Source organism: Suncus etruscus, chromosome 11 (genome assembly GCF_024139225.1).
Source record: "Suncus etruscus isolate mSunEtr1 chromosome 11, mSunEtr1.pri.cur, whole genome shotgun sequence".
In the NCBI taxonomy this organism is placed as follows: domain Eukaryota; kingdom Metazoa; phylum Chordata; class Mammalia; order Eulipotyphla; family Soricidae; genus Suncus; species Suncus etruscus.
The window spans coordinates 40190985-40203382 of record NC_064858.1 but is presented as its reverse complement, the minus strand read 5'-3'; the positions used below and the strand labels follow the sequence as shown (position 1 = coordinate 40203382).

Genomic DNA, 12398 nt, shown 5'->3' with positions numbered 1-12398 from the left:
CTGAGCGCTGCCGGGTGTGACCCCCCAAAAATATATTTATTTGAGATCTGGGTAGTACAATATGTAGGGTGCATGATCTGGTTCTTATCTCCTACATACCAGATGGTCTAACTGAGCCTAGCCAAGAGTGATTCTTAATGGCAGAGTCAGGAATAAGTTCTGAGCACTTCCAGGTGTGGTCCAAAAACCTGATCTTTGGAAAACATATTTCCATATATATGAGTCTTTTAAAAACAACATATATTATATATGTGTAATATATGAGAATCAGTTATATACATATAAATAAAATATATACAAAGGGATTTGGTTTGGTGATTTTTTTTTTCAGGAAAGAATGACAAGATAGGAACTGGACTATGAAAAGATTCTCTGGGTGGTTTAGAGCAAAAAGAAATAGTGAGAAGGAAACCAGGTAGTGAAATAATGAAGTGGTCCAAGTTATGAGCACATGTTCAGGATGAAAGCTACAGGGTGGTGGTTGTTTACTGGGTTGAGGGGATGGTTGACTTTCAAAGTGAAATACTGGTGATTCAGCTTATTGTGGTGGACTGAAGAGTACTTGTGGATTTGATTTGAGAGATGGGTGAGTAAGGCATCCAACTACTCTGGGATTGATTATCTGGGAAAGTCCATTTTTCCAGATACTCAAACCAAACAGTTCAGAAGCGTGTCCTTCTTTCTTGGGACCAGAGCGATAACACAGCAGGTAGGGCATTTGCCTTGCATGCAGCCAACCTGGGTTTGGTTTCTGGCATCCTGTATGATATCCCTAAACTGCCAGGAGTAATTCCTGAGTATAGAACCAGGAATAACCCCTGAGCACTGCTGGGTGGGGCCCCAAACAAAAAATAATCAATAAACTAAAAATGAAGCATGTTCTTCTTACTGCCCCCTATATGTGAATATCTGCAGGGCATCTACACCATCTGTGCCAAATCTACAGGCACAGGGAACCCAGGGGACAGTACATTATCTATGCAAGGAGCAACTGTGTTACAAAGACCCAGAAATAATAAGCTCAGAAAAAGAGAACTAAGTACCCATGCTGGAATTGAGGCATTGGATTCTCTTCCTATAGGAGCAATTGTCTAAATGAAAATTCAGCAGAAGAGGATCCCCATTCCACTCAAGCAGAGACAGCAGGAGTTGAGGATTCTCTTTATCCCCACCCTCTCTACCCCATACACACATGGCCCAGCGACCCAAGGTAAGTAGGATATTTTCTGCCCTGGTGGATCAGAACACAGAAGACAATGCCACCTTTGACAAGGCTGAAGAAACAGCACAAACTGAGCAATGCTTTGCACACTGGAGGACCATTTCTGTTTCCAGAAGAGTGTGGTCCCCTCAGCACCACCAGGAAGAAGGCCCCCTCACCCCCTCAACACAGAGCCCCGTGTGGCCCCCAAACAAAAGGCAATGCCTCTTGACACAAATGCACTAAAACATGTATGTTTTCTCTTGTTGTTAGGGGGGGAAACTCCTCTACATGCAAAAGTACCCATTTTAATGTCGGGCTGCCTGGCATCTAGCCATCAGGACTAGTGAAGTGGGGGGTTCATATCTAATTCTTCAGGGTCCACTCCAGACCTTACAGGGTCCGCCTGGATACTGAAAGAAGCCTAGTTAACGCATCCTCTCCGAAGCTAGGTGATGTCAGGAGATTCAGCTGTTCCATCGAGTGGTGCCCCGCACCCTCGCTCCGCTCCTCTGCTCACCTGGGCTTGCATTCCTCAGGCTAGGAAACCGAGGTGGACGGCAATAGCGGAGAGAAGGGTGTGGGTGGATGGGTGGGTGGGTGGGGGGCAGATTTTTGCGTTTCAAAGAAGGAAAGTGCAATCCGACACACCGGGACAGAAACCGACCCCAGGCAGCCACTTTATGAACCGTTAGGGGAAGCCCATCTTGGTGGGCGACGGAGGGAATCACCTACCCGTAAGCCTAACCCCCGGCAGATGTGGCACCAACGCCGGGACCGTGGGGGAACAGGGGGCCGTGCCGCAAGCGGGAGAAATCCGCATCCTCTGCTTTCACAACCCACCTCCCCTCCCCAAACCTCCCCCAATTCCCAGGCCTCTGCTCCCCACTTCCTGCAGCCTCGGTCCCAGCCAGGGGCGTGTGCAGGGGTGGGGCTTCGAGGAGCTCAAGGATGGAAAAAAAAGGAGAGGTAATTAGCCTCCTCCTATCCAATTGGCTCCCTGCCTGTCTCCTTTACATATGCCCGCCCCTTGGGCTGCACAGGGTTTGCGGGGTTCGGCTGGGTTTGCAGCTGCTCCGCTGAGCCAGCCGGGGGCCGGGAGCCGGGAAGCAGCAGCCAGTGGCCGACGACGAAGCTGCGGCGACGGCGGGATCTCAGCCGCATTTTTGCCGCCTGCGAACACCGGAGGTCGGCGCCCAGCGGTTTGTGCCTGCAGCTGGGCCCAGGGAAGAGCAGATCCGACACTTTTGATTTTATTTGGGAGGGAGGTAAGGGCGTGAGTCCCGTCGTGAGCCCCCCACCACCCTGCCTGCCTGGGGCCACCTCCCGTCTTCCGTCCGGCCCGGGGTCTGGAAGATGACTCTGGGGTCTGCCTCGTCTGTGCCCACGGCAGCGGCTCGCAGTGGCAGCCGAAAGTAGTTACTACTTGATCTTCGGTGGAAAAGTGAGCCGGGGCGTTGGGGCGGCTCTCCTAAGCGCCCCGGCGCCCGCTGGCTTGCTTCTCGTCGTTCGGTTCCTTCCCCCGGCTTCCCGGCGGCCGCAGCATGAAGTGGCGCAGCGATGGCCAGAAGAGGTAAGAAGCCCGTAGTGCGAACGCTGGAGGACCTGACGCTGGACTCGGGTTATGGTGGCGCGGCGGACTCGGTGCGCTCTTCCAACTTGTCCCTGTGTGGTTCCGACTCGCACCCGGCGTCTCCGTATGGCGGGAGCTGCTGGCCGCCTCTAGCTGACTCCATGCACAGCCGGCACAACAGCTTTGACACCGTCAACACTGCCCTGGTGGAAGACTCCGAGGGGCTGGACTGCGCCGGCCAGCACTGCTCGCGGCTGCTGCCGGACCTCGACGAGGTGCCCTGGACCCTCCAGGAGCTGGAGGCGCTGCTGTTGCGCTCGCGGGATCCCCGGGCAGGCCCCGCGGTCCCCGGCGGCGGCCTGCCCAAAGACGCGCTGGCCAAGCTGTCGATGCTGGTGAGCCGGGCGCTGGTGCGCATCGCCAAAGAGGCGCAGCGCCTGAGCCTGCGCTTCGCCAAGTGCACCAAGTACGAGATCCAAAGCGCCATGGAGATCGTGCTGTCCTGGGGGCTGGCGGCGCACTGCACAGCGGCGGCGCTGGCCGCCCTGTCCCTCTACAACATGAGCAGCGCCGGCGGCGACCGCCTGGGCCGCGGCAAGTCGGCACGCTGCGGCCTCACCTTCTCCGTGGGCCGCGTGTACCGCTGGATGGTGGACAGCCGCGTGGCGCTGCGCATCCACGAGCACGCGGCCATCTACCTGACCGCTTGCATGGAGAGCCTCTTCCGGGACATCTACGCGCGGGTCGTGGCCTCCGGGTTGCCTCGGAGCTGCGGCAGCTCCGGCCCGGCTTCCAGCTCCGGGCCAGGCCCGGGTTCCGGCCCCAGCTCGGTGCCGGGCTCCTCCGGCGCTCTCCCCGCGGCGGAGAAGGAACGAGAGGCGCCCGGAGGGGGAGCGGCCAGCGGCGGAGCCTGCAGCGCGGCCAGCAGCGCCAGTGGAGGCAGCAGTTGTTGCGCCCCGCCGGTCGCCGCCGCTGCGGCCGCCTCGGCCCCGCCGGCCGCCACCAACCACCACCACCACTACCACCACGCGCTCCACGAGACGCCCAAGTTCACCTTGGAGACCCTGGAGCACACGGTCAGCAACGACTCGGAGATCTGGGGGCTCCTGCAGCCCTACCAGCACCTCATCTGCGGGAAGAACGCCAGCGGTGAGTGAGTGGCCTCGCGTGGGGACCGCCCCCTCACACCAAGACCTTGCCAACTCCGTGGCGAAGTTTTTGCCTTGCGCCTGCCTACCGCGTCGCTGGGCTCTCAGTTTTCTCTCTCCAATACAGGGGAGCCAGTAGGTTTTTTTTTTTTTTTCCCAAGGCTTGATTTCACGCGCCTCACAGATCACCAAAGTGTGTGGGTTCCGCCCCCACTTTGGGGCGCGCACACTCGGCTGCTGACCCTGCTGCAGGCCGTGGGAAGAATCCGCACCGGTTTCTTTTCGGGGGGCGGGAGTGGTGATGGTTGGCGATCGGTTGAAGCCTGTACATATTTCTGCTCAGAGCCCTGTTTATTTTGACCTTCAACGTGCCAAATTCCTGGGCGCACAAGTTTGGCTCGCGGGAACTCTGGAGGAGGCATTATTGCTTCGCCCTGCGCAGCCAGGGGGCACTTGTGGGTGCGCGGGGAAAGGAGAGGCCGAGAACTTGCGGGGTATAGTAGCGACAGTCAGGGAGTTAATGGGTGGGGAAGGTGAGAGGGCTGGCTGCTCTAGGACCCAAGTTCCCCCACACCCAGGACAGTTTCTAAGGCCCAGAGCGCAGCGTCAGTGGGTGCTGCGCAATGTACAAACCTCCTAAGTTCCCCCTAAGTCCCTCTCCCTCCCAGCTCTGTCGGCTGGATCTGCGGCCACATTACCTAATTTACTTATTTATTTTGGTTTTGGGGCCACACCCGGTGACTCTCAGGGGTTCCTCCTGGCTATGCGCTCAGAAATCGCTCCTGGCTTGGGGGACCATCTGGGAGGCCGGGGTGGGGGGGGTGGGGGGGACGAACCTTACCGCTTGCGCCATAGCTCCGGCCCCCGGAGTGTCACCAGGGACTCTGGCCGGATTGGTCTGGAGCGTGGTTCTGGAGGGAGTTGTCAAGTTAGGGGGTTGCTTGCAGCAGATTCTGTCGTGGGGTGGGTTTGAACCTGTCATTCTGGCGCCCCAGGGGGTGAGTGGGTGGGGGACAAAGGCCCCCGTTGGGGTAACTTGAACTGGCGGTCCTGACTGTGTGCAAGAGCCGGAGCTAGACACTCAACTTCAAAGCTCCAATTTTCCCCCGGAAATGGTATAGAAGCGTAACTGGAGACGAAATAAAACTTTGGCACATATTCGGCGGCTCGGCGCGGGGTGGCGTGGTGGGAGCTGAAAGCAGGCTTCCTGGGCACATTTCATTCATGTCGCTGCCTGTTAGTTCCCCTGCGCCCTGAGGCAGAAATGCAGCGGGCGCGGCCCGGCCTCTGGGGGTGCCAAGAGCGTGCAGTGCACAGCGTGCGTGTTCGTGCATAGGACCAGTGTGCCCGGCAGGGAGACCAACCCTCCCGCACTCGGTGCTTTCACCTGGCTTTGATCACCACTGGGGGAGGAGAAGGAAGAAGCAAAGCAAGCGTGTTGCGTGGCTGGGGCCAGATCGAGACTTCTGTGACATCTTTTTGGGCCAGAACCTTTATTTTCCCTCACCGACCTGGGAACCCTTAAAAAAAGAGACTGTCTTGAGAGGCACCCCTTCTCCCCTCCTCCACCAGGCAAAATCCTGACCTAGTTGGAAATACATGGGAGAGGTATTGATCTTTGTGTGCACTTTAGCAGGCACCTGCGAAACGCTAGAGCTTTGCAGAGGTTTTTCTTTGTCTGGAACCCTGCCCCACTCCAACCCTCTCCCCCAAATCAACCCGCAATATCCACCACCACCAACACCACCGGGTGCGCAAAAATATAAAAAATAAAAATTAAAAAAAAGCAAGCGCAGGCTTAACTTTCTTCCTTTTCTCTCCCTGTGCCAACCCATTACTTCTGCTCCTCTCTTGCATTCAGGAAATCCTTTTCCTGTGGACTCCCCCTCCCCCTTTTCCCCCCAACCCAACCTTTTCTCTCCTTTCCCATCTATAGAAAGGCCCAGATGTATTTAATGTAGGCTCTGTTTGGGCTAGTAGCCTCTCTTTTTCCCCAGTGCGTTTTTGCTTTTAGTATCTTGAGCATCTTGAACAGTTTCTGTTGATCCTCTTTGGGTTACATACTATTTAAGGCAGAAGCAGACTGCAGACAGCAGCGCTGGTTTGGGATTGGCCTAGTGTGGCTGTGGGCATCTCTGCCCTCCAGACTTCCTACACCACAGAACTTCACTTCTGGGTTTCAGGGCCCCATGGGCTTTCTCTTGGTTTGGGATGAATGGTGACTACATTGTGGTATCTTTATCTCCTTTCTTTGACCGTTTTGTGTTTTAAATAGCAAATCCCTTATGCAGAGGTTTTAAGGAATGAATGATTCATTTTTCAGGTATCTGAAGCATACATTAAATACCATACCTATTAAACTCTTTGCACAGCAATCCTTCTAATTTGTCTTAAGGATTCCATGGCTTACATAGTTGATCCCCACCACCCACTCCCAACACAGAGTATCACTTATTCACTGATAAATTCATTTCTTCACGAATCGCTTGAGCAGTTGCTGAATCCAGAGATTGGGGTAGAGAGGCAGTAATTAATATGCACTCCACTGGATGCTGTATGTTGAACCATTTGAGCTGAAAGGATGCTATGGTTATCCCCATTATACAGACGAGAGGACTGAGTTACAGGGACCTTCTGTGTACTGTTTGTAAGAGAACAGGAGTTCCATGCATTCACACTTCCTCCTAGCCCTTCCTTACCTGTGTTTAAACAGAGACTCAGCATGGCCCTGTGTTCTTTCTTGGATAAACCCTCTATTCCTTCCAGACTGCCCTGGGTGGTAGTGTTCCATCTCCTGTTAAGCTGGAGGTCTTGGTACAAAACGGGAACTTATGGCCCTTTGTTAAACAGCGATGCTCTGAAAGAAGCTATTAATTGATGTTTCTTGAAGATTTCCAAGTCTTTTGGGCCTTGTATGCCCATCTTACTGCCACCTTGGTACTCATCAAGTTTGCTGCTGTTCCCATTTGCTGTTTCCCTGAAACTAGCTATCTAGGATCTAAACAAAGGCTCTGAATGAGAGGCCTTGGGGGTGCTGAGAAACCATATGCAGATTTAGGGCCCCAATTGTGGGAGGGGATTAAGGGGGTGAGGTTGTTTTTTCTGTTTTGAACCAGTTTTATTTGATTTTTTTTTAATGCCAGAATTTAAATTGCTTTGTTTGTTTTGGGCTTACACTGTGAAGTTGGGAAGAATTATGTGATACTCGGGGTTGAATCCTGGCCTCCTGCATGCAAAGCATGTGCTTCAACCCTTTGAGCTCTCTCTCTGGTCTGCTTTTTCCAATTTATTTTATTTTATTTTATTTTTGGGCCACACCTGGTGACGCTCAGGGGTTACTCCTGGCTGTGTGCTCAATAATCGCTTGGGGAACCATTAGGACGCCAGGGGATCTAACCGAGGTCCATCCTAGGCTGGCATACAAGGCCTTATGCCCTGTGCCACTGCCTGGCCCCTTTTTTCATTGTTTATAAGAGCTGGGGTTTCTGTTAAGGAAGACACTCCTCTGAGGAACTTTTACACATTTGACTTGATTTAGTCAAACCAAGTTGGGTGGGAAGGAAGGGGTGCAGAGCAGGAGGTGGGAGGAGATTCTGAAATAAAGTGCTTCCCCTACCCTTGCATGTCACTCATTATTCCATAAATCTAACCCCTTTGGAGCTGGCCCTTCCTGCTCATGCGGCAGACACAGAATAAGAAGGATCTTCCCAGCATTTCTGTGAGGGCTTTCTTGCTGTATCTTCCCAACCTCTGTCTCATCCAGCTCCTGCCCCATTGCTTGGGAATCCTGCCCAGATGTGTCTCCCCACCATACTGTGGTTTGTTCTTCTTTGCTGCTCCTTTTATAGCCCTCAGCACAGCACCCAACATTTAGTGGTTGCTAAATGCTGTTTGTTGAATAAATATAACCAGCCTCTCAAATCTTGGGAATTCAAAGGTTGCCCATCAACTTCTGTAATCAACAGCTGGAAAAGCCTCTAAAGTCAGACCTCCTAGATTTGACATGAAATGTCAAGGTACCATTTTCTTACGATGTGTTCTTGGGCATATTATCTAACTTCTCTGAACCCATTTCCACAGCTCTCAAGTACACCTTCTAATTCTGAGGATTAAATGAGCTCATACTCATAGAGCATTACTATCTGGTGTCTGAATGGTGTTTGTAGATGGGATTCATACCCCAAATAAACTTTTCTTCTTGCTGGATAGTGGGGCTAGAGCCATTAGAATATGGACTTTAATACGGTTTTCCTTCCTGATATTGTCATCAAATAATTCAGTGTATCCCTATCAGAAATTGAACCAGATCTGTAGACTCTACCACAAGACTCTTTTGGTGAAGAAAAAATATCAGTAAAGAGATACTGTTGTTAAGTCCAGGAGAATGATGCGCCGTTCAAAGACACCAAGACCACAGTCTCATGCAAAAACAGGGGGTTTATTTTCTTACAAGCATGCAGGGGCTGCGCTAGAATCCAGCATTAGCCAGAAACTGCCAGCCCTGAGCCATGAGCTTACAAGCTGTATATAGGAATTCAAACAATAGAAAGGTACAGTAGATTGATTTGCTTTAGGAAGTACATGACATCTGGCATTTGCTCAATCACATTTTTGTAAGGTGCAGGTGCAAGCTTACAGGGTTAACATGACCAGGTTAAAACCATGTAGGAACAGAAAGAAAGTTAAACTATAACTGGGTCTACACGTTCCCACAATTGTGAAGGGAGGTGAATGATCAGGGCGGTCAGGAAACTCAGGGGAAACTTAAGTTCCCAGAATTGTGAAGGGGGGTAGGTGATCAGGGCAGTTAGCAAATCCAGGGGAAACTTTTCCTTTACACTGTAGAACTTTCTAGGGTGGTAGAAATTTCCCCAGCACAGGTAAGAGTGAGGGTCTAGAGATATTACGCATTTTTTAAAACCACATTGCATTATAAATCGGATTTGTATATTTCCCTATATTATAAAATATAATTTTAAATAAAAGCATAATATATAAATATAATTATATACATGATTACTTATATATACTTAAATATTGCAAATCAGCCCCTGATGAGGCTGACTGATGGATGGTCCTCCAGCTCGGACCATGCGTCTGTTACCCTGGTTCAGCCGGCGGTCTAAGGTGAATGTGGCGGGAAGAAAGCCAACAGGCAGTCAGGCTTCTGAAGAAAACAGCTCTTTACTCCGTGAAGAGGCCGAAGCCAAAAGGCCTAAGAATAGGCCCCAGAAAAAAAGCCCCTCACCTTCCACAGACTCTTGTTTTTATCCCCCAGAATCAGATCCCACTCAATGGTGGGATTAGATACCACCCAATGGTGGGAGCAGAATCAGGTACCACCCTAGGGTGGGGGCAGAATGCCAGGTCACACCCTAGGGTAGGGCACAAGCACCGATCAGGGTAGGGTCAGTAACATAATAATCCCATAAAAATGTTTACATACACAACATTTAAATACAATCATATTTATTTTAATATAATTTAAATTAAAGGGAGTGAGATTGTACTTTAAAGACTGAAAGAATTTGAAGGAAAAGCTGGATAAAGCAGGATGGTGGGATGAAAGATGAAGAACTTTCCAGTAGGGCAGATCTGTATTGAGCAGGTAAGTAGTTCCCTAAAGAACGCAGGCCAGGCCTGTTGGAGGCTATTAAGTTGAAACCTCACACTGAAAAAGAAAAGAAGAGAAAAGAAAAAGATCAGTTTGGAATTTTGGCTCTGCCTCAAGTGCTTTTGCTGAATCTAGTTTTTCTCATCAATCAAATGAGGATTACCAAAAAGAAAAAAAGATGATCAAGGAAGAAAGCCCAAACCTGCCACATTGGGTGATTAGAAGTATTACATCAGATATAGTGTGTGAAAAATACCTGTTACATTGCTATTAATGGCTTCCTCAAGCAAACAGCTCTCAGACTAGTGATGATAACTATACTTTTGGGGGGGATCAATCGTCTCTTTCATTGCAGGGATCCCAACTCATTTTGTAAACATCCATTAACATGAGCCCTCATCTCACCAGCAGTGGCTTGGTGGGCTGCTTGGGTTTCGGGTTTGGTACTCCAAAGATTCTGAGGTTGCATTTCTGCCTTCTCAACAGCCCTATCTGTCCCTAAACTGGTTGTACTGTTTCATGGAGCCTTATTACAGGGCTGGGAAAAAATAATAAAATAAATAAATAAATAAATAAATAAGTCTCAGAAGAAACTGAGCTACTGGCAAAGAACAGAATAAGCTATCGGGGGAGCCCACCAGAATAGCATCTATGCTCCTAGAGCACATTTTTAATTAACAGACTTACTGTAAATTACAACTTAGAATTTGGGTCAGTGGAGAGTGATTGGGTTTTCTGTGCAGACTCTCTGGTTTACTGCTGGGGCAGCTGCAAGGAGTAGGTTTCCTGAAACATCTAGAATAACCACTGAATAAAATAGTGAGGCTCCACTTTGACCCCTAAAGATCTGGGGTCTGGAAGGAGTCTTGATAATCTATGAATGGATTGTAGACCTCTAACTTTGAGCCAACTAGAAGATATGATGTTGAACCCAGCACCAAATTCACTTATAAAAAGTGTCTGATCCTCTACTGAGAAATCAGTAACAGACCTTGCAGTCAAGCATTACTATTACTTGCAGTTTTCCAGTAAAGTGGGTATTGTAATTGCAGTCCAACCCAGGGCCTTATATGTGCAAGGCATGAACTCCTTCTACTAGAACCACATTCCTGCAGACCCAGTTTTAAGAGCCTCCTGTTGTAAATTTTAGTTACCTTAGTTACTCCAAAAGAAAGCTCCCAAATCTTGTGTTGAACACAATACAAGGCCCAATCTTTCTGTCTAATGAGCCATGGGAAAAGGTGCATGAAGGCATCGAGACTGGTGGTATATTTGCCTTATTGTTAATAAGAGACAAGAAAGTTTTATTGACTTCCTTTTTGTCAGCAGGTGTGTGCCAGCACCTCTGGAAAAATTCATCCACTAATAGATTGAATAATAGAGTGTGGTTCAGGTTTTAGGACCAAACCTATTTGCACCAAAGGGAAGGGAATCCCCATTCCTGTGCCTTTATGTCATTGCCAGATGTGTCATTACTCCCTTGGTCACCACAATGGACCTCACACATAGTTGTGTTTCCCTTTCTGCCAGGGAGGAAACTCGCATTTGTAGATAATCATTGTAGTTCAAATACTTTGGGTGAAGTTCTGACCTGTTCATTGAGTATGACTCCACTTGGTTCAGAAGCCAAGGAGCCAATAGACACATCATCTACCACTCTGTCCATCTCCCATCTTGGAGGAGAACCTATCTTGAAAGACCACAGATTGAAGAAACACTGAAGCTGTTGGTAATTATCCAATCTTGCCTATTTGTGGCCATGCCATGGGAGTGGGTGAACTTTCTTGCTCTTTCTTGCTCTTGCCCTGATTTTGCTCTCTGGGAGGAATCTCTCAAGTCTTTGTTCCCCTGCTGTACTTGTGGGAGAAATTTCTATGTTCCTTTAGTGGATCTACCTGAAGTGGATCTTCGGAAATATGGTTTCCTGTGTTCTCTAAATCTTTTGTAATCTAGTTCCTGCCCTTGAACTATTATTTTCTCAATGATTGTTATAATGTGAGCCAGTACAGCAGTTAGGGGTCTTGCCTAGCATACAGATGACCTGGGTTTGATCCCTGGTGTCCCCTGTGATCCCTGAAGACTTCCAGGAGTGATTCTGGAGTGCAGAGCCAGGAGTGGTAACCGTGAACATAACCAGATGTGACCTAAAGACAAAGTAATTTTTTTAAGTTGTTGTAAGGCAGCAACAGTAAAGGACTTTAAATTCTAAACTTTATAGATTTTTATCAATGCAATTCCTTCTACAATTCTGTAGGATTTTCATGTATGACATTTAGTATGCCAGTAGTAATACTCAAGTGATTTCCTAGCCCTAGTTCTCAAGCCTTTATGTTGTTTTTGTTTTTTTAATCTCCTGCCCATCTTTTTCTCTCAATTTAATCATTATTGCCTGAGGCCACTAGGCTTAACTGAGAAGTTTACCCTCATTTGTTAGTTTTCTCAGTCTTTATTCCTATTTGGGAGCCAGACATAGTCTTTCATCTTCTCTACCATTCCTTTGCAATTTTGCTTGCAAGCAAACTGATTAATCCATACTACGGTTCTTTTCTTTCCCTAATGCTTTATTAAATCCATCCAGCCAGGAACTATTGTCATTTTCAAACTTCTTTCTTTTTAAATTATCAGGCATGGCAATTCAATTCAATATTTTATTGCTAAAACAACATAGTCTTGAACTTTAAACTATGCTAAGTTCCTGCCCATATAGGTGTATTTTCTTCTTCTGTACTTACCAATGAAGTTTTCTATCTTCAGAAACAACAGGGGTCGGAGTGGTGGCACAGCAATAGGTTGTTTGCCTTGCACATTGGTTGATCTAGGATGGACTGCGGTTTGATTCCTAGCATCCCCTATGGTCCCCCA

At 49.0% G+C, this 12398-nt stretch overlaps 1 protein-coding gene across 2 annotated transcripts in view; it reads left to right on the top strand.

Moving 5' to 3' along the window:
* Positions 1-2173: 2173 nt before the first annotated feature.
* The window catches only part of ABTB3 (ankyrin repeat and BTB domain containing 3), a 279483-nt gene continuing 269258 nt past the window's right edge, over positions 2174-12398 (top strand). For both annotated transcript variants that reach the window (XM_049783110.1, XM_049783107.1), the window contains exon 1: positions 2174-3923. In XM_049783110.1, coding sequence (XP_049639067.1) covers positions 2762-3923 — 1162 coding nt within the window. In that variant the 5' untranslated portion in view covers positions 2174-2761. The remainder of the gene's footprint in view (positions 3924-12398) is intronic.